Here is a 19,171-nt window from a genome sequence, read left to right on the forward strand (position 1 = left end):
AACAAAACCCTAGCCTCTCAGGACCGAGGATCTACAAAATTGGTTTCCCCATTTTCTGTTTTTCATATTTTCAAGGCAGATAGAGTGGAACCTTAGATTGCGAGCATAATCCGTTGCAGGAAAATGCTCGTAATCCAAAGCACTCGCATATCAAAGTGAGTTTCCCCATAGAAGTCAATAGAAATGAAAATAATTTGTTTTTTATTGACTTCTATGGCATGCAATACCGCATGTGGCCAGAGGTGGAGGGCGCCAGAGAGCCTCGGAAATACTCGGCGACAGCGCGGACGGCTCCGGTGCTCCCACCCCCCCCTCAGACCAAATTCAGTACTGCACACATACTGTCCTTGGTAGTCTGCTCATACTAGAGCCAAGTTGACATGGCTGCCTCAGCAGATGCCAGTTTTGGTCAGAACATTTTGCAGGTGGTAATGAGAGTTCTGCCAGGGTGTAGTTACTCTTGGTTTCTAATGTTTATGGACCCACTGTTTTGCTAGCACTTCTTTAGAACATCCCCCTGTAATTAATAAATGCTGTGTCTTTCAAAGAGAAAAAAGGAATTTTTGTACTCGCCACTAAATCCTCAACTCTGAGTTCACTGAAGGACACAGCACCTGCTCAGTTTAGACACCTCCAGAGGGCTGCCTCTTTGGTGTATTTTTAGTTTTTGCTGCACCTGGGGTCCAGCAGTTGGCAACAAATTAATTCATCATGAAGAATTGTGGTGTGCTTCAATGATCTCAGAAGTGTTTTATGGAATGTACTAGAGCTGCACGATTAATCGTCAAGAATCGTTATCGCGATCTTTTTCCCATTGCGATCTTGACACAGGATTATGCGATCTTTGACATGAAGAAAAGAATTTCCTCTCTGCTCTGACAAAAGTCAGTCTGGGCAATCTGCCAAGTCTGAGCAGCCTGCCAAGTTTTAAAAACATTCTTTATCAGTGGAAAGTTAAGTGTAAACATTGTATCACTTCAAAGGAATAAACTTCTGTATGTAAATTAGGGAACGTTTAACCACTTAAACACCAAACCTTTTTCTGACAGCTCTTTTCAAGTTAAATTTATTTTTTTTTGCTAGAAAATTACTTAGAACCCCCAAACATTATATATATTTTTTAGTAGAGACCCTAGAGAATAAAATGGTGGTTGTTGCAATATTTTATGTTGCACTGAATTTGCGCAGCAGTCTTTTTAAATGCAATTTTTTTTGGAAAAAATTACTTTAATGAATTAAAAAAAAAAAACTAGCCAGTAAAGTTAGCCCATTTTTTTTTTTGTATAAAATGTAAAAGATTTTACGCCGTGAGAATCGTGATCTTCATTCTAAGCAAAAAAATCGTGATTCTCATTTTGGCCAGAATCGTGCAGCTCTAGAATGTATTTTTTTTTTTGGAGCCAAGAAAATGCCAGCCTCCATATTTTCCTCATGACAGGTTTACCTAAAATGCACCTTTGCCCTGATTACGAACATTTAACCACATCCGTAACAAGCAGATAATATGCCCACTAATACACATTAGGCCCATTCATGAAGACGGCACTGCAATGGACCATTGAAGTGGGAACATGCCTGAATAATAGAGATGCACCAACATATTAGCAAAAAAAAAAAAAAAAAACGGTTGTCGGCATTTTGCCGATAATGACACTAAAAACCACACATGATTTTGATGCAATGTTACTGTGCTTATGGTGTGTTTTTCATAGGTCATGCAACAAAAACTGCATCAAAATTGTAACACGTGCGTTATTGATGCACTCTTGCAGTTTTCAATGCATTTGAAGGGAGAGGTGCGTTTTTGTTGCGTTTTTTTTAACAAACCAAAAATCCAGCAAACAAGATTTTTAACACCACAACAGAAGCACAATGGACCAGTGTGAATACATACAAAGAATTTAAAGGGAGAGGCAGCACAAAAAGCAGAGCGGGTGCACTGCATTGCCATGTTCATACGAGGAGAGAGCCAAGCGACAGAAAAATAACCTCATCCGTGTTCTAGAGCAGGGGTTGTCAACCCCCGGGCCGCGGCGCCTCAACAGCCGGGCCGCATGACATTTTAAGGCGGCAGGTGAGAGCCCGGTGGATCCGACAGGCGGATGAGAGAAGCGCGATGCGAGCAGACATGACATCTCTCTCCGCCCCCACCTAACATCACTGCTCTTCCTCTACAGCATGCGGAATGTCGTAGGTACGGCGGGGAGCAGAGAGATGACATCATCTCTCTCCGCCCGCCTAGCATCAGCGCTCTTCCGCCCTCACTCACAGCATGTTGAATGTCGGCGGTGAGGAGCAGAGGGGTTACATCTCTCACCCCCCACCATGCATCTCCGCTCTCCCGCCCTCACTCAAAGACCACTGAACCAGTGCCATAAATGCAGTGACAATCCACACCTGGTGGCACTGGCAGGTGATGTGGCAAGTGGCATTCCTTATCTGGTGGCACTGGCAGGTGATGTAGCATTTCTCATCTGGTGGCCTTGAAAGGTAATGTGGCAAGTGGCATTTCTCATCTGGTGGCCTTGAAAGGTAATGTGGCATTCCTCATCTGGTGGCACAGGCAGGTGACGTGACATTCCTCATCTGGTGGCACAGGCAGGTGACATTCCTCATCTGGTGGCATAGTCAGTGGACGTGGCAAGTGGCATTCCTCATCTGGTGGCACAGGCAGGTGACGTGGCATTCCTCATCTGGTGGCACTGGCAGGTGACGTGGCAAGTAACATTTCTCATCTGGTGGCAGGCGACGTGTAAAGTGACAAGCTGCATCTGGTGGCAGGCAACATGGCAAGTGACACGCTCATGGCTCCCACTGATTCTGCATTATGGTGAGTTGAACTATTTCATTTATATTACAATGCACTATAAGAAATAATGCGCTTCAATCATTCTGACACCATACCAACCATGGTGCTTTGATGATTGAAGCGCCTACAGCAGAACACCAGCTATTGCCCCGATAAATTGCCCGCGAAAAATCGCTTACCCCCCGCATGTGCGTACATCCCCCCCACACACACACCTCGCTGGGCCTTGGCACAATTTTTTTTCCATGCAGCCGGTCCCCGGTGCCAAAAAGGTTGGGGACCACTGTTCTAGAGGACGACCGATATATCAGCCGATTTTTTAGCACTTTTTAATTAATCGGCATCGGTCGATTGTGCTAAAAAAAAAAAAAAAAAAAGCTGATGTAAAACTTCAGCTCCCCTTCCAAATAGCTTCTATATCATAGAAGTAATTTCTTCCCATGTCTCTGGGCAGCCTGCCAAGTGTGAGAAAAGATACAATGTTTCTACTTATCAATGAACTGAACTTGTGTAGAAGTTCTCAGTTTAACCATTTAAAGACTAAATCTTTTCTGACACTTGTTGCTTACAAGTAAAAATCCTGTATTTTCTGCTAGAAAATTACTTAGAACACCCAAACATTATATATTTTTTTTTTTTAGCAGAGACCCTAGAAAATAAAATAGCGGTTGTTGCAATATTTTATGTCACACGGTATTTGCATAGCGGTCTTTCAAACGCAATTTTTGGGAAAAAAAATAAAAATACACTTTAATAAAAAAATTAAATAAAAAAATAAAACAGTAAAGTTAGCCTTTTTTTTTTTTTGGTCCAAAAGTTTTTGCCTGCTTCCCGATTCCCTTACCGAAGATGGCGGGGGCAGCACCCAAGAGCCAAGGGAGAGATCGGCTTCGGGTGCCGACATTGCGGGCGCCCACGACAGGTAAGTGTCTATATAGTAAAAGTCAGCAACTGCAGTATTTGTAGCTGCTGACTTATTTATTTTTTCGGCGGAACTCCGCTGCCTTCACACCGGAGCGGGCAGGCGTTGACGGTAAAATGTCACTACTTTTAGCGGCGCTTTACCATAATTTTAGCACCGCTATTCGGCTGCTAGTGGGGCGCATATAACCCAGCTAGCGGCCGATGAAGAGGTTAAATGTGCCCGTGTAGCACCGCTGCAGAATCGCTTTGCAGGCACTTCGGCAGCAGTGCCCATTCATTTCATAGGGCAGGAGCGGTGTACACCGCTCCAAAGATGCTGCTTGCATGACTTTTTTTAACGTCCTGCCAGCGCACCGCCTCAGTGTGAAAGCACTCGGGCGTTCACACTGAGACTGCAGGGGAGCCGTTTTGCAGGCACTTTACGGGTGCTATTTTTAGCCCAAAAGCGCCTGAAAAACACCCCAGTGTGAAAGGGATTCCAACTGTTAGATTTTATGAGATGAAGGGGGGGGGGATATCTGCATCATATATCGGCCACCACAATTTCTAAATATCGGCCAGAGAAAAACCCCATATCACTCGACCTCTACCGCGTTCTGCTTCTCCTTCACTGTACCAAAACCCTAGTTTTACTTAAAGTGGGATTCCACCCGCAATTTTTCTCTTTTTTTTTTAAAGTCAGCAGCTACAAACACTGTAGCTGCTGACTTAATAAGGACACTTACCTGTCCTAGGTGCCTGCGATGTCTGGTAAGTAAAAAAAAAAATGTTTTTTTTTGTTCTATTTTTTTTTTTAGCATTATGGTGTCATTTTTTTTTTTTTTTTAGGGTGCAACTCCATACCTTTTCACGTCACCCAGTGATTATAACCCTGTTGGGGGTGCCAGCTTCCCAAGGGCCAATCCTGCCCAACAGCCGACTTTAAAGTAGGTAAAAAAAAAAAAGAATAAAATAATGGGAGGCACACATTAGGAAGCTGCCTGGTTTACAGATTATCAAAATAGCTTTGACTTTTCCTCATGCGAAAAGCCATGCCCCACTAACGCATTTCATCCGCTCATGGGCTCAGTTGAAGAGCTCTGTAAACTGTGTGGCTTTCCCCTGTGCACTTCCATTTTTTTTTATTTTGTTCAAGGTGTAAAACAGGAAACTTTTCTCAATGACAGACCACAAGACCGTATACGGTATGTAGCCAAGGCTACAGTGAGCCCAGCGGGCACACGTTAGTGTAGAAAATGGTTAAAGGAATAGTAAATCTGTAATGCAGCTTTGAAGGCCATCACCACGCTAAAACGCATATTCAGCGTGTAACATGGCGCAAAGCAGACTCCCAAAAAGGAGCCCTTTCCCTGACAGTACAGATGGCTCTCCTAAGAATATATATGTGCCGTACCTGGCTGATCCCCATGGAAGGTGACAGTCACTTTAGTAGTTATCACTACTACACTAATCACGACCATCTTCCAGGTCCCGTGCCAACTCTAAGTGGATGCCCCACTACACTGTAACCACAGAGATCACCTGACCGGTATGTCACCTAACATTTTTCCTAATGAAAGCAAGATACTCTCCAATTGGACGAGGTTGAGAGGCGGGGTGCTGTCGTCATCATGATCTCCACCTAGCCCAGAGAATGTCCTGCATAAATTGAGAAAGATACATGGCGTTGTGTGAAAGATGCTTGTGCCAAGCGAGTGACTCTCCTGGTTACTTTGTGGCAATTCTCTCTTTAGAGAGCCAGTCACAATCTCCTGTCATGCAAGTTGGATGCGGGGAAACTTGCAACCAATTTGCTTTTTTTCAAGTAGTCGCCGATACCGAATACCGATACTTTTTTTAAATGTGTCCCCAAATGCAGCCATGTCCCCCCCCATATGCAGCCATGTCCCCCCCACATATGCAGCCATGTCCCACTCCCCCCCACATATGCAGCCATGTCCCTCTAGCCATGTCCCTCACATATGCAGCCATGTCCCTCTAGCCATGTCCCTCACATATGCAGCAATGTCCCTCTAGCTATGTCCCTCACATATGCAGCCATGTCCCTCACATATGCAGCCATGTCCCTCACATATGCAGCAATGTCCCTCTAGCCATGTCCCTCACATATGCAGCCATGTCCCTCACATATGCAGCCATGTCCCTCACATATGCAGCCATGTCCCTCACATATGCAGCCATGTCCCTCACATATGCAGCCATGTCCCTCACATATGCAGCCATGTCCCTCACATATGCAGCCATGTCCCTCACATATGCATCCATGTCCCTCACATATGCATCCATGTCCCTCACATATGCAGCCATGTCCCTCCAGCCATGTCCCTCGATGCGGCGGCAGGAGCGGCGGGGGGGGGGGGGGGAAGGGGGGGGGAAGTATTCTATTTAGGTATCGGGGGTATTTGCGCGAGTACGAGTACTCCCGCAAATACTCGGTATCGGTCCCGATACCGATACTGGTATCGGTATCTGGACAACCCTAATAGGTACTGTAAATATCTCCTAAACGTGCCCTCCATGGATAATGCCCTCCATGCAGTTTCTTCACTAGCAAGTGGTGTAACTAACGGCTCCCGCGTGACTCCGGCCAGTCGGCGTCCGCGGCCCCAGAAAAAAAAAAAAAGGGGGGGGGGGGAGTGAAGATGCATGCGGCCACCAACTGGGACATTGCGGGCTTCGTTTGCAGGCAGGTGGCACATAATGGGCTAGTATGCGATGCATTTGAATTTGTAAGGAAGTGACGCTCCATCTCCGCCATCTTGCTACACCCCGCACTCCTCCACAGGAAGGATAAACTGAGAACGGGGCAAGCGGACATCTTGTTACACCCACCGGAGTTTTGCATTTCAGTTATCTTTAACAGTAAACAGAGCTTAGATGGTCAAATACAGTATTTAGAAACCCAACGGACTGTTTAGATGTTCAATTTCAAGTCTGCTTTTACACTGGTGCGTCAGCAAAGTGCTGCTATTTTTAGCGGCGCTTTACTGTCATTTTTTCTGAGGTTTTCGGCTGCAAAAGGGTTAAAGCGGAGGTCCAGTTTTAAAAAAAAATTAAAAATGTTTTAAAGTCAGCAGCTACAAACATTGTAGCTGTTGACTTTTAATAAGCACACCTACCTGTCCAGGTTGCCCACGATGTTGGCCGATTTATCATGGCAGGTCCCAGCGCCACCATCCTCACTAAGGAAAACAGGCAGTGGAGCCTTGTGGCTTCACTGTGTTTCCTACTGTGCATGCGCGAGTCGCATGGCACTTTGTGAATGGGCGGCTGACTTCTGGGAGACACACAGTTCCCAGAAGTCTGCACGCCCCATTTCCCAGAAGACAACGCGAGGAAAACAAGACCAAGGAGCACTGCGGACAAGGAAGGGGCGCAGATTAGAAAGATCTGCCTAGTAACAGCCATGTCTGGTAATATATATAAGCCTTCTTGGCTATTTTTTTATGGTGGACCTCTGCTTTAAAGCCACACGCAAAGCAACACTTCAATTTAATTAATGCCCTGCCAGCGCATCGCCTCAGTGTGAAAACACTCAGGGGAGCCATTTCTCAGGTGCGATCTTTTTGCCCAAAAGCACCTGAAAAACGACCCAGTATGAAAGGGGTCTAAAAGCAGTGGCAAACCTGCTGATCTCACAGGTTTGCTAATCTGACAGAACACCGCTGCTTCTAAAATTGAACATGTAAACAGTCCGTCGGATTTCTAAATCCTGTATTTGACCTTATAAGCTCCGCTTACTGTTAAAAATAAGTGTGAAATGTGAAACTCTGGTGGGTGTAACAAGACGTGCGCTTGCCCCCTTCTCAGGCTATACTTACTGTGGGAGGAGTGTGGGGTGTAGCAGGATGGGGGTGACAGAACGTCACAAATTCTGACGGGTCGCCAAATCTGATGAAACACCCTTGTTACAAGTGTGGGCCCCCCCCCCCCAAGCCTGACTGGATATTTCATAGGATGCAGTTATTCACCCTCTTTCATTCAATCCCCCTTTTCTCTCCCGAGGCAGTAGGAATTGAGAAGGTGCACCTGTGATAGTGAACAGTAACATCTAGACCTCTCATAGCAACATCCTGGGAGTTTTCCAGTCAGACTTCAGGAAGTATGTAAACGGCCTACACCTAATTAACTTTAGTCAGAGCTGCACAGTATGTCTTCATCTACGTAGGCAGTTTTCTGTCGGTAATCGCAAACTGCCCCTGTAAACACAGTGCACTTATCCCGGGACTATGGGAGGTAAGTGTCCCCGGCCATGTCATGAAGAGTTGTGGTGAGAGTGTGAGGACGGCCGGTGGGGACAGGTCCTGAGGAGGAGACTGAGTACTTAGCACAACATTACTTCTCATCCCAACTAGCCCTTCCATTATATCCCCGCTCTCTCTCTCCTCGTAGCACGCCGACTTCTTGGCGCGCAGACTCACCTCTCTCTCGCTTGCCGCCAGCCCTGAAGACTGCCGTTGCGACAGCCGTGAGTGAAGAACCCCCCCCCGTAGTCCGTGGGGGGAGACGGTAGGCGCGAACTGCTGTCAAGGCCTGTCCACCGGAGGGAGCCGCCACGCACGGCGACACAGGAGGGCTGCTTATTTGAGTAAACCGCTCTGATAAGGAAGTCTCGAAAATTTCCTTTGTGCGTTTGTTCACCCGTTTGTTAATAAAGTTACAATTGTTGAAAAGGGGAAATGCCTCCGCTGGGAGTGTTCTTTGTCTCCGCGGAAGAGTGCCCACAGAGAGCGCTGAATCTGGTCACGTGATTCGCCCTCTGCAGACATTTTTGACACGGTCAAGAGAGTGCTAGAACATTTAATACAAGGGGGGAAAAAATGATAGTTTGTCAGAAAAGTTGTTTACCTAAACGTTATTTTTGCTGCAGCTGTCCTTTGATGCAACGCGTTGTGTTTCTGCTTGTTTTTTTTTGACAGTCGGTCACATGGATTTAAAATGCCCTTAGTTAAGATGGCTGCCTACGAAGTCATTTTCTTTCCTGTCGGCAGGGGGCGCCTAAGGTACCCTGAGCACGATCTCATGCGGTGTGCTGCTGCTGAGGGAGAAAGTTTTGCAGAAGCTGGCTGTGCATCTCAGACAAAAGAAGTCATGTCTACAGAACTAGACCTGGAAGGTGAATGAAGGTTTATCATCTTGTGGCTGCATGGCCTGCTTGTAGATGTAGTTCTCTCATTTACTAACCAATACGTTCATTTTGTCACTCCTTGCTTTTAAAAAAAGTTGATGCTGAAAAGTTTTTTTTTTGGAACTTCGAAGCACATCTTGAATGGGAAAAAAAAGCATTTTTTTTCTTTCATCTGTAGATGGAAAGAGTACAAGACAAATGTATTTATTGAATAAATGTATTTTGATTCAATTTATCTTATAGTAATCCTGTCTACTAATTTTATAGAAGATGTATAGTGATGAATTCATGTTTGTAATCGCCTGAATTAAAGTATAAATGCAATCAAAAGCTTTGTCTGTGTCCCATGAGAGAGATTGCCCCATGAGAGAGATTGCCTATCACTTCCTGTCCTGCACACGCCACAGGAAGTTATGGGAAGTCTCTCTTAAAAAGGGCAAATGCTCTCTTGCACAGTTGTCACCAGAACAAGCGTCCGCAAATGAACTTTTCACTCTATTCCTGTTCTGACAAAGCCAACATGTTTGTACATTTTCTCTGGTCTCAGTGACAGAGTTCACCAGGACAAATCAACAGAGACAGCTGTGTATGGCAGCCAATCAGGTTCTATCCTTCATTTTCAAACTTTAACTAGACAATCTGAAGATAAAAGCTGATTGGTTACTGCGCACAGCTGCTCCAGATTCTGTCTGCTCCAGTTGTAGTAGATTCCCCCAATAGAGAGCGTGCACTAATGGGACACAGATCACAATAACACTAGATTCACACCTATGCATTTTTTAGTGCATTTTGAAGCTTTCAGAAACGCACTACAGTTCATTTAACATGGTTTCCTGTGGTATACGTTAAGGATGAGCTCCAGCGTGTTTGCATGGTACACGTGCAGAGCCCGCCAGGAAGTCTGCACGGCGCTGCGCTAATCACAGCCAGGAAGACATTGTCCCGATGCTCGGCTGCAGAGATCGGGAAATGTCTCCCTGGCTGTGATTAGCGCACTGGCGGGCTCTGCACGTGTACCATGCGAACACGCTGGAGCTCATCCTTAGTATACGTTCACATCTATGCGTTTTTCAGCAGGTACGTTTTTGGAAAAGGTCAGGGGCTTTTTTCCCATGTTTTGCGTGTAATAAATTTCTATGGTATGGAATCGCACCAGAAACGTTTGTGATGCGATTTTTGATGTGTTTTGTGATTTTTATTTTTTGGTTTAAAACACAGCTGGTTGCTAAGGAGGGGGCCGAGAAGCAGCATCCTTAACCACTTCCCGCCCGGCCTATAGCCGATTTACGTCCGGGAAGTGGTTCTGAAATCCTGACAGGACGTTCCAGAACGTCCTGCAGGATTTCATGCCGCGCGCGCCCGTGGGGGCGCTCGGTGATGCGGGGTGTCAGTCTGACACCCTGCATCTCCGATCTCGGTAAAGAGCCTCCGCCGGAGACTCTTTACCACGTGATCAGCCGTGTCCAATGACGGATGATCACGATGTAAACAGGAAGAGTCGTTGATGGCTCTTCCTCACTCGCGTCTGACAGACGCGAGTAGAGGAGAGCCGATCGGCGGCTCTCCTGACAGGGGGGGTTCGCGCTGATTGTTTATCAGCGCAGCCCCCCCTCGGATCGCCACACTGGACCACCAGGGATGCCCACCCTGGACCACCAGGGTGGGCAAAAAAAAAAAAAAGTCTGAAAAAAAAAAAAAGCATTCAAAAAAATAAAAAAGATGCCAATCAGTGCCCACAAATGGGCACTGACTGGCAACCTGGGAAAATCAGTGCTGCCCCACAGTGTCCATCAGTGCCACCCCAGTGTCCATCAGTGCCACCCCACAGTGCCCATCCATGCCCAGTGCCCATCTGTGCCACCCATAAGTATCCATCAGTGTCACCCATAAGTGCCGCCCATGAGTGCCCATCAGTGCCGCCCATGTGTGCCCATCAGTGCCGCCTATGTGTGCCCATCAGTGCCGCCTATGTGTGCCCATCAGTGCCGCCTATGTGTGCCCATCAGTTCTGCCTATGTGTGCCCATCAGTGCCGCCTATGAGTGCCCATCAGTGCCGCATACCAGCGCCGCCAATCAGTGCCACCTCATCTGTGCCCGTTGGTACTACCTCATCGATGTCCATCAGTGCCATCTCATCGGTGCCCATCAGTGCCGCCATATCAGTGCCCGTAATTGAAAGAGAAAAACGTATTTACAAAAAAATTAACAGAAAAAAATAAAAACTTAATTTTTTTTAGTTGTTGCGCAAAAAAAAAAAATCGCAGAGGTGATCAAATACCACCAAAAGAAAGCTCTATTTGTGGGGAAAAAAGGACGCCAATTTTGTTTGGGTACAGTGTAGCATGACCGCGCAATTGCCATTCAAAGTGCGACAGTGCTGAAAATTGGCTTGGGCGGGAAGGTGCGTAAGTGCCTGGTATGGAAGTGGTTAACAACCAATGAGTCATCGGGTGTCAGTGGGGTTCCCTGCTCTGTTAATGGGGATAAGGGCCTCTCCCTGACAACCCTGGACTATGGTTGTCGGGTCTGCAGCCCAGATCCCGCCTCCCCATGTGAATGGGTAAAAAACAAAAAACAAGAGCCGGTTCTTGACAAGTCCTTTTATTAAAAAAGAAGCACAGAGCCATTTTCTCCCCGAGCTGTCTCCTTCCTCGCTGCCAGTTACCTGCTAAAAAAAAAAAAAGGCAGCTCTTCTTATAAGCAGAGCGCACCAGGCTCCGTTCCATCTCCTAGCACAAGAAAGCTCCATTGTCCCTGGCCCTGACGTGCTGCCCCACCTCTGCCTACAATCCCCAGAATGCAGAGCGGGCCTGTAACAGCCAATCGGCGGCGGCCGCTGCCGACATCCTCCACTGCCGGCAGTTACCGGCCCGCACTGCATTCTGGGATTTGGAGGCAGAGGCAGGGCGCGCAGCACGTCAGGGGACGTTTTTTTACAGTGGAGGACGTCGGCACGGCCGCCGCCGATTGGCTGTTACAGGCTCGCTGGTTGGCTGCCGCGCTGGGTGTACCAAGATGGCCGCGGCTCCGGAGCTAGGCCGAAGCCGCGGCCTTTCCTGATGCTGTGACCGTGGATTGCCGCCGCGGTCACAGCATCAGGAAAGGCCGCGGCTTCGGCCTAGCTCCAGAGCCATGGCACCGCTAGCGACCATGTTAAATATCGGCCTAATTTTGAAAAAAATCGGCTAATGCCGATTTTTCCAAAACTGCCAATATATCGGCCAATATATCGGCCGACCTCTATTCACCTTTATAAGCTCCGTTTCCTCTTAAAAATAATGGTGAAATGCAAAACTCTGGTGGTTGTAACAAGATGTCCATTTTGCCCCTTCTTGGTGTATCGTTACTATGGAGGGGTGTAGCAAGATGGCGGAGACGAAACATCACTTCCGTTACCAATTCTGACAGGTTGCCAAACCTTATTGAACACCAGCGTTGCTCCTTTTTCTTCTTGCTGGAGGCCGCCATTTTGCTGAAGCCCAGAGCAGTCACTTCCTTACTGAGAACTCTCTTTCTCTCCTTATGCCACGTGCACACGATCATTTTTCAGCATGAAAGAAAACATTGTTTTTCAGCATGTCTAAAAAACAAAGTTTTCCCAACTTCATCATTAAAACGATGTTGCCTGATCGTGTGTGGGCTAAAATGACGTAAAATACCAGCGCATGCCCAGAAGTGAGTTATGAGACGGGAGCGCTCGTTCAGGTAAAACTACCATTCATAATGGAGTAAGCACATTCATCACGCTGTAACAGACAAAAAAGCGCGAATCGTCTTTTACTAACACGGAATCAGCTAAAGCAGCCCAAAGGCAAATAGAACTTCCCCTTCAGAGTGCCGTCGTACATGTTGTACGTCACCGCGCTTAGTTCATAATTTTTTTAAAACAATGGTGTGTGGGCAACATCGTTTTTAATCATGAAGTTGGAAAAACTTCGTTTTTTGGACATGCTGAAAATTTTTTTTTTTTTTTCATGCCGAAAAACGACCGTGTGCATTAGTCTCAAAAACTGTCACTTTCTGTAATTAAAATATGTACATTTCCAGCCTAGATTGTATGTCTTGGCATAAGCTGGCCATAGACGATTCAAATCTCGGCTGCTTCAGCAGGGACCAGCTGAGATTTGATCCATTTATGGGCAGGCTGATTGTACCCAAGTTGATCCATCAGTCAACTTGGGTACAACTAGTAGGTCGAATTTCTAGCATGCAATTATTGCCAGAGGCTATACTTGCTTGTAATCATTTATTGTGTTCTCCCAGCAGGGATGTTTCCTGTGCCCCCACTGGGAGAGCACAATAGCTCCGCAGGAGGGATTCAAAGTATTTTTCTTTCCTGAAAATCACATAATCTATGGCCTGCCTTGGCTAGAGAGGAAGGTTGACAAAAACATACAGTGCAGAAGTTCACGGGCTGCCAATGAAGGAGAAAGGAGAGAGATAATCAGGAAGATAAGACAACATCCTTGTCTTTAGTGTCTCCCTGACTGAAGAGAGTGCATTACTGCTATCATCCATAGCCTTGTTATTTTATATTCAGGCGGCGATTGGCTTTCTCATTAAAGTAGTCCGAGCAGCGAATTAGCCGCTGGTTCGCTTTCAGAAGAAAGTGGGAGGGGTCGAACCCTGCCTCTCGCCGGTGTTTCTTGGACTTACTGGGCCGGATTCAGATGGGTTACGCGGATCTAAAGATTTACGATCCGCCGGCGCAAGTTTTTGAGGCAAGTGCATAATTCAGAAAGCACTTACCTCAAAACTTGCGGCGGCGTATCGTAAATCCCCCGGCATCTACAATTTAAATCAGGCGCGTCCCCGTGCCGATCCAACAGCGCATGCGCCGTCCGCAAATTTTCCCAGCGTCCATTGCTCCAAATGACGTTGCAAAGAAAAAAAACATTTAGAAGGGAAATCGAAGGAAAAGGTTAGTAAACCAACAATGCACTAACTTAAAGGAACCTATTTAGAAAATAAACCTATGTTTACAACCCCTTTAAGTATTGTAGTTTTTCGCCATTCCACAAGAGCGTGCAATTTTAAAGCATGACATGTTAGGTATTTTTTTTACTCGGCGTAACATCATCTTGTATATAGTACCAAAAAATGGTTTATACTAGGGCTGCAACTAACGATTATTTTCATAATCGATTAGTTGGCCGATTATTGTTTTGATTAATCGGATAGCCTTAAAAAAATAAAAAAAAAATAAAAGAATAGCATTTTTAAAAAATTTTGGGCCAATTTGTTGTTGGGCAGATTACAAAACACAAACTGCCGCAAAAACACATTACCGTATTTGCCGGCGTATAAGACGACTCGGCATATAAGACGACCCCCTAATATGCTGCTAAAAACGGTGGTTTTGTGGTCTACTCACCGTATTAGACGACCCCCTTGTGTGGAAGTAATGGGTTTTAATTAAATGAAGAAGCCGCAGCCCGCCGGGTGCTCTGTACGGCTGTATGTAGTTTGTATATGCGCCACTCAGCCAATCCCGATGCACTGTGTTGATGACAGAGCATGCTAAGCCTGCTCGGATTGGATAACAACCTCTGCCAATCCGAGCAGGCTACATAAATGTAGCCTGCTCGGATTGGCAGAGGTTATTACTCCAATCCGAGCAGGCTTAGCATGCTCTGTCATCAACACCGTGCATCGGGATTGGCTAAGCGGCGCATATACAGAATACATGCAGCCGTACAGAGCACCCGGCAGCCGATATCGATCGAGCAGCTGCTATACCCGGTGTATAAGACGACCCCCGGATTTTGGCTGTGTAATTCCGGTGTAAAAAGTCGTCTTATACGCCGGAAAATACGGTACATGCTTTTCTGCAGCTTCTCCATTGAAGTATATTGAACATAATAGCACCGTTTTGCGTTAAAAAGTCTTTGCCCTATCCAAATACGCAGCAGCTGAAAAAAAAATCATGGCTGTGAACGTGTCCCATAGGAAAACATTTAAATGAACTGTCGTGTGTTTCTGCAAAAAGCACCAAAAAACAGAGGTGTGACCCCAGGCATGAGATGTTTAGTAACATAATGGGGTTAAAAAAACTAAAATAAGTACAAAAAGAGCAAATAATCGCTACTGTAAGGGGTTAATTTTTTTACTGTGGGACAGTGAAAGTAATATTTACAGTAGCGACTTGCTTTTTTGTACTATAAGGCTTCATTTCCACTGGGGTTTTTACAGCCACTTTTCTGAGCGTTTTTCACAGCTTAAAAACGCCTGTCCATGTTATTCTATGGCATCCTGCCCACATAGACGTTTTTGAGCTGCAAATGGCATAGGCGTTTTTGAGCTGTAAAAAAACCGCAGGACCAGGGCGTTCTGAAGCTCCAGAGTAGAGCTGTAAAAACGCCAGACGTTAAAAAATGCGCAAAAACACTCAAAAACACGACCTCTGCATTTTTAAAGCTGCAGCTCACAAAAAAAAACAATTTTTTTTTTTTTTTTTTTTTTTACAAAATAAACATGGACAGGCGTTTTTAAGCTGTAAAAAAGCCTAACAGTGGCTGTAAAAACGCCAGTGGAAATGAAGCCTAAAGGGCCAATTTTATTTTTTTAACCCCATTATGTTACTGGCCGATTAATCGATTATGAAAATTGTAATTGATTAATTTCATAATCGATTCGTTGTTTTGGCCCTAGTTTATACATTTGTGGGGGTTTTTTTTCATTAAAATTAATTAAACTGTATTTTTTACCAACAAATTGTGCTTGAATAACTGCTGAACAAATACAGTGTACAATAAAAAATTGTGATGATCGCCATTTTATTCCCTAGGGTCTCTGCTATATATATATATATAATGCTTAGGCGGTTTCAAGTAACTTTCTAGCAAAAAATGATTTAAACTTGTAAACAAAAAGTACCAGAAAAGGCTTGGTCGACAAGTGGTGTTAAACAATATACTTATTGTTAATGTTTTACATCGCTTTACCTGCAAAAGGGGCCAACCTGAAGTCATCTATCAGGACTTAATTTTCTGACTAAAGTTCTACTTTAAGGGCCAATTCACACCAGACGCAGTTCTGTGTGCTTTTTTTCTGCACAAAATGCATGCACAGTGTTTTCCATGTATTCTAATGGCTCTACCGGAAACTGACTGCATGGTGTGAACTAGAGCCAACTAGAGCCATTGGAATACATGGAAAACACTCTGCATACAATTTTTGTGCAGAAAAATGCACACAAAACTGTACGGAACTGCGTCTGGTGTGAACTGTCCCTAAGGTAAATAAAAGTCCTGCCTTTAGAAGCACTCTATGTTCTGGAAAATGCAGTGTGTTTTCCAGTGCGTGGAAACATGTATCGCAATGCAGCTGCGCAGCTCAGAGTACATTACAACACCTGCTGTGGTGATGTGACTCCCTGGGGCATGTGAGTGATGTCATTGTGGCCCATGGCAGTCAAGCTGCTGAACAGAGTGAAACAGAAAGGTAGACTGGGTGAAGATGGAAATACCCAAACACTAACAGCCCAGCCCTGGAGGTCTTCCTTTGAAAGGTCAGTCTGTCATAATGTGCTAGTATGCAATGCATACTAGCAGATTATGGCATAAACCTGCAGGCGGCTTATAAAAAAAAATAACAAGGTTAATACCGTTTTAAACGATTGAATCCAGAGGATTAGCATGACAGTCAGGCAACATGTAATTGCAGAATGGGAAGTCATTAATTACAGGCTTTTTATTTCCCAAGGGAAATTCTTCTATTGATAAGTGTATAAACATAATCTATGGTGGTGTCCCTGTTTGACAAACTGCTATCTATTCAGATTGTTTATCATTAGGAGTATTCTATTGAAATGCAGGCTACCTTTTTTGGTCCATGTCAATTGCATAGAAATGGTGCTGAATAATTGGGATTTTAGTGAAAGGCTTAGTCCACCTTTCTATGTTTCATGTTACACCCATATTTAGGCTCTATTCACACCTAGGCGATTTGAATCTGAATAGATTCCGCCCACAATTCAAATCGCCTAGGTGTGAATGCAGCAATACGGCACTGTATCGCTTTAACTAACAATTGTGCAGTCGTGCAACGCTGTACCCATACAAAATGTATGTCCTTTTTATTTCCATAAATAGAGCTTTCTTTTGGTGGTATTTGATCACCTCTGTGGTTTTTATTTTTTGCACTATAAACAAACAAAAAGTGACAATTGTGATTTAACTTTTTGCTATAATACATTTAAAAGAAAAAAAAAATATTCATCAGTTTAGGCTGATATATATATTCTTCTACAAATGTTTGGTAAATAAAATACCAATAGGCATATATTGATTGGTTTGCGCAAAAGTTATCGCGTCTAAAATATGGGATAGATTTAGGGAACTTTTTTTTATTGTTTATACTAGTAATAGTGGCGATCTGCGATTTTTAGCTGGACTGCGACATTACGGCAGACAAATGACACTTTTTGGGGATTAGAGACATTATTACATCGATCAGTGCTATACAAATTACACTGGCAAGAAAGGGGTTAACACTAGGGGGCTATAAAGGGGTTAAAAGTGTTCCCTCAGTGTGTTCTAACTGTGGGGGGGGGGCTGCCAGGGACATGACAGAGATCGCTGACGTCCCCTGTCAGAATGGGGATTTGCCTTGTTTACAAAGATAGATCCCTGTTCTGCCTCTGTACTAGGCGTTGGACATCGATTACACTCGACCCACGGGCAGCCTCCTGCAGTGTGCACCAGGCGCCCGCAACTGCGCCTGCGCAAGCAGATCTACGGCGATTCCCAGGAGAGCCAATCTGCCGCGTATAATGACAGCGGCTGGTCAGCAAGCAGTTAAAGCCGGGTTCCACCCGCGATTCATTTTTTTTTTTTAAAGTCAGCAGCTACAAACACTGTAGCTGCTGACTTTTCTTTTAATAAGGACACTTACCTGTCCTAGGCGCCCACAATGTCGACCCCCCCGAGGCCGATTCCCTCGATCGTGGCAGGTCCCGGCGCCACCATCCTCACTAAGGGAAACGGGCAGTGGAGCCTTGAGGCTTTACTGCCCGTTTCCTACTGCGCAAGTCTCGCGGCGCTGTATGAATGGGCGGCTGCTCTCTGGGATACACACAGTTCCCAGAAGGCAGCGCGCCCCATTCCCCAGAAGACAACGCGTGGATGAAGACCAGCCGTGGACTAGGAAGAGGCAAATTTGGAAGATCCGCCTAGCAACCGCAATTTCTAGTAGGTAGAAAAAAAATATTACATTTTTTTTTTCAATTTTTTTTTGTAGCATTTTGGTGTAATTTTTTACTTTTTGCTATAATAAATATCCCCCAAAAACATATATAAAATAATTTTTTTTCCTCAGTTTAGGTCGATACGTATTCTTCTACCTATTTTTGGTAAAACAAATCGCAATAAGCGTTTATCGATTGGTTTGCGCAAACTTTATAGCGTTTACAAAATAGGGGATAGTTTTATTGCATTTTTATTAATTTTTTTTTTTTTACTACTACTATTGGCGGCGATCAGCGATTTTTTTCGTGACCGAGACATTATGGCGGACACTTCGGACTATTTTGACACATTTTTGGGACCATTGTCATTTTCACAGCAAAAAATGCATTTAAATTGCATTGTTTATTGTGAAAATGCCAGTTGCAGTTTGGGAGTTAACCACAGGGGGCGCTGTAGGAGTTAGGGTTCACCTAGTGTGTGTTTACAACTGTAGGGGGGTGTGGCTGTAGGACTGACGTCATCGATCGGGTCTCCCTTATAAAAAGGATCACTCGATCGATACGCCACCACAGTGAAGCACGGGGAAGCCGTGTTTACATACGGCTCTCCCCGTTCTTCAGCTCCGAATAGCCGCGCCGTCGTCCCGGATCGCTCCCCGAGGGAATCCGCCCGCCGCACGCAGCGGAGGGGGTCCCGATTGGACCCCCCACCCGCTAGAAGGCAAGGACTTATATACGTCCTTCTGCCTGTACGTGCCATTCTGTGGATGTAAATAGTTGTGCGGCGGGCGTTAAAGGGATAATACACATATACCACGCGACAACAGTGCGGTGACTGTCCGGTATCACAATGCAGTACATATAATTCAAGTACACGATAATAGAGTAGAAATTCCAACAGAAGAATATGCATACCTAGATACCTAATTGTTGCGATGCTGGTGAGAAATAAAGACACTTCTCATAAAAATGCGGTAAAACAGTAAACAACAGCGACTAAAAGAACAATTAGAAGCTTAATAAAATGAAAAGAAGAGACAAGAGAAAAAGGAAAACGGAGCCATATCTGACCTGATAAAACAGAAAGTGCAGTTGGATATAACCAGTTTTAGTCTGTAGCAA

General features: G+C 45.1%; 2 protein-coding genes across 2 annotated transcripts in view; one reads left to right on the plus strand and one right to left on the minus strand.

Moving 5' to 3' along the window:
* The window catches only part of SENP1 (SUMO specific peptidase 1), a 93,822-nt gene extending 85,431 nt beyond the window's left edge, over positions 1-8,391 (minus strand). Inside the window, exon 1 of the mRNA XM_040340802.1 lies at positions 8,155-8,391. The gene's annotated coding sequence lies outside the window, so the exon portion shown is untranslated. The remainder of the gene's footprint in view (positions 1-8,154) is intronic.
* A 369-nt stretch (positions 8,392-8,760) lies between these two features.
* LOC120929398 (ATP-dependent 6-phosphofructokinase, muscle type) overlaps positions 8,761-19,171 on the plus strand; it is a 150,017-nt gene continuing 139,606 nt past the window's right edge. The window contains exon 1 of the mRNA XM_040340800.1: positions 8,761-8,849. Coding sequence (XP_040196734.1) covers positions 8,825-8,849 — 25 coding nt within the window. The 5' untranslated portion in view covers positions 8,761-8,824. The remainder of the gene's footprint in view (positions 8,850-19,171) is intronic.

Source organism: Rana temporaria, chromosome 2, assembly GCF_905171775.1.
Source record: "Rana temporaria chromosome 2, aRanTem1.1, whole genome shotgun sequence".
Classification (NCBI taxonomy): domain Eukaryota; kingdom Metazoa; phylum Chordata; class Amphibia; order Anura; family Ranidae; genus Rana; species Rana temporaria.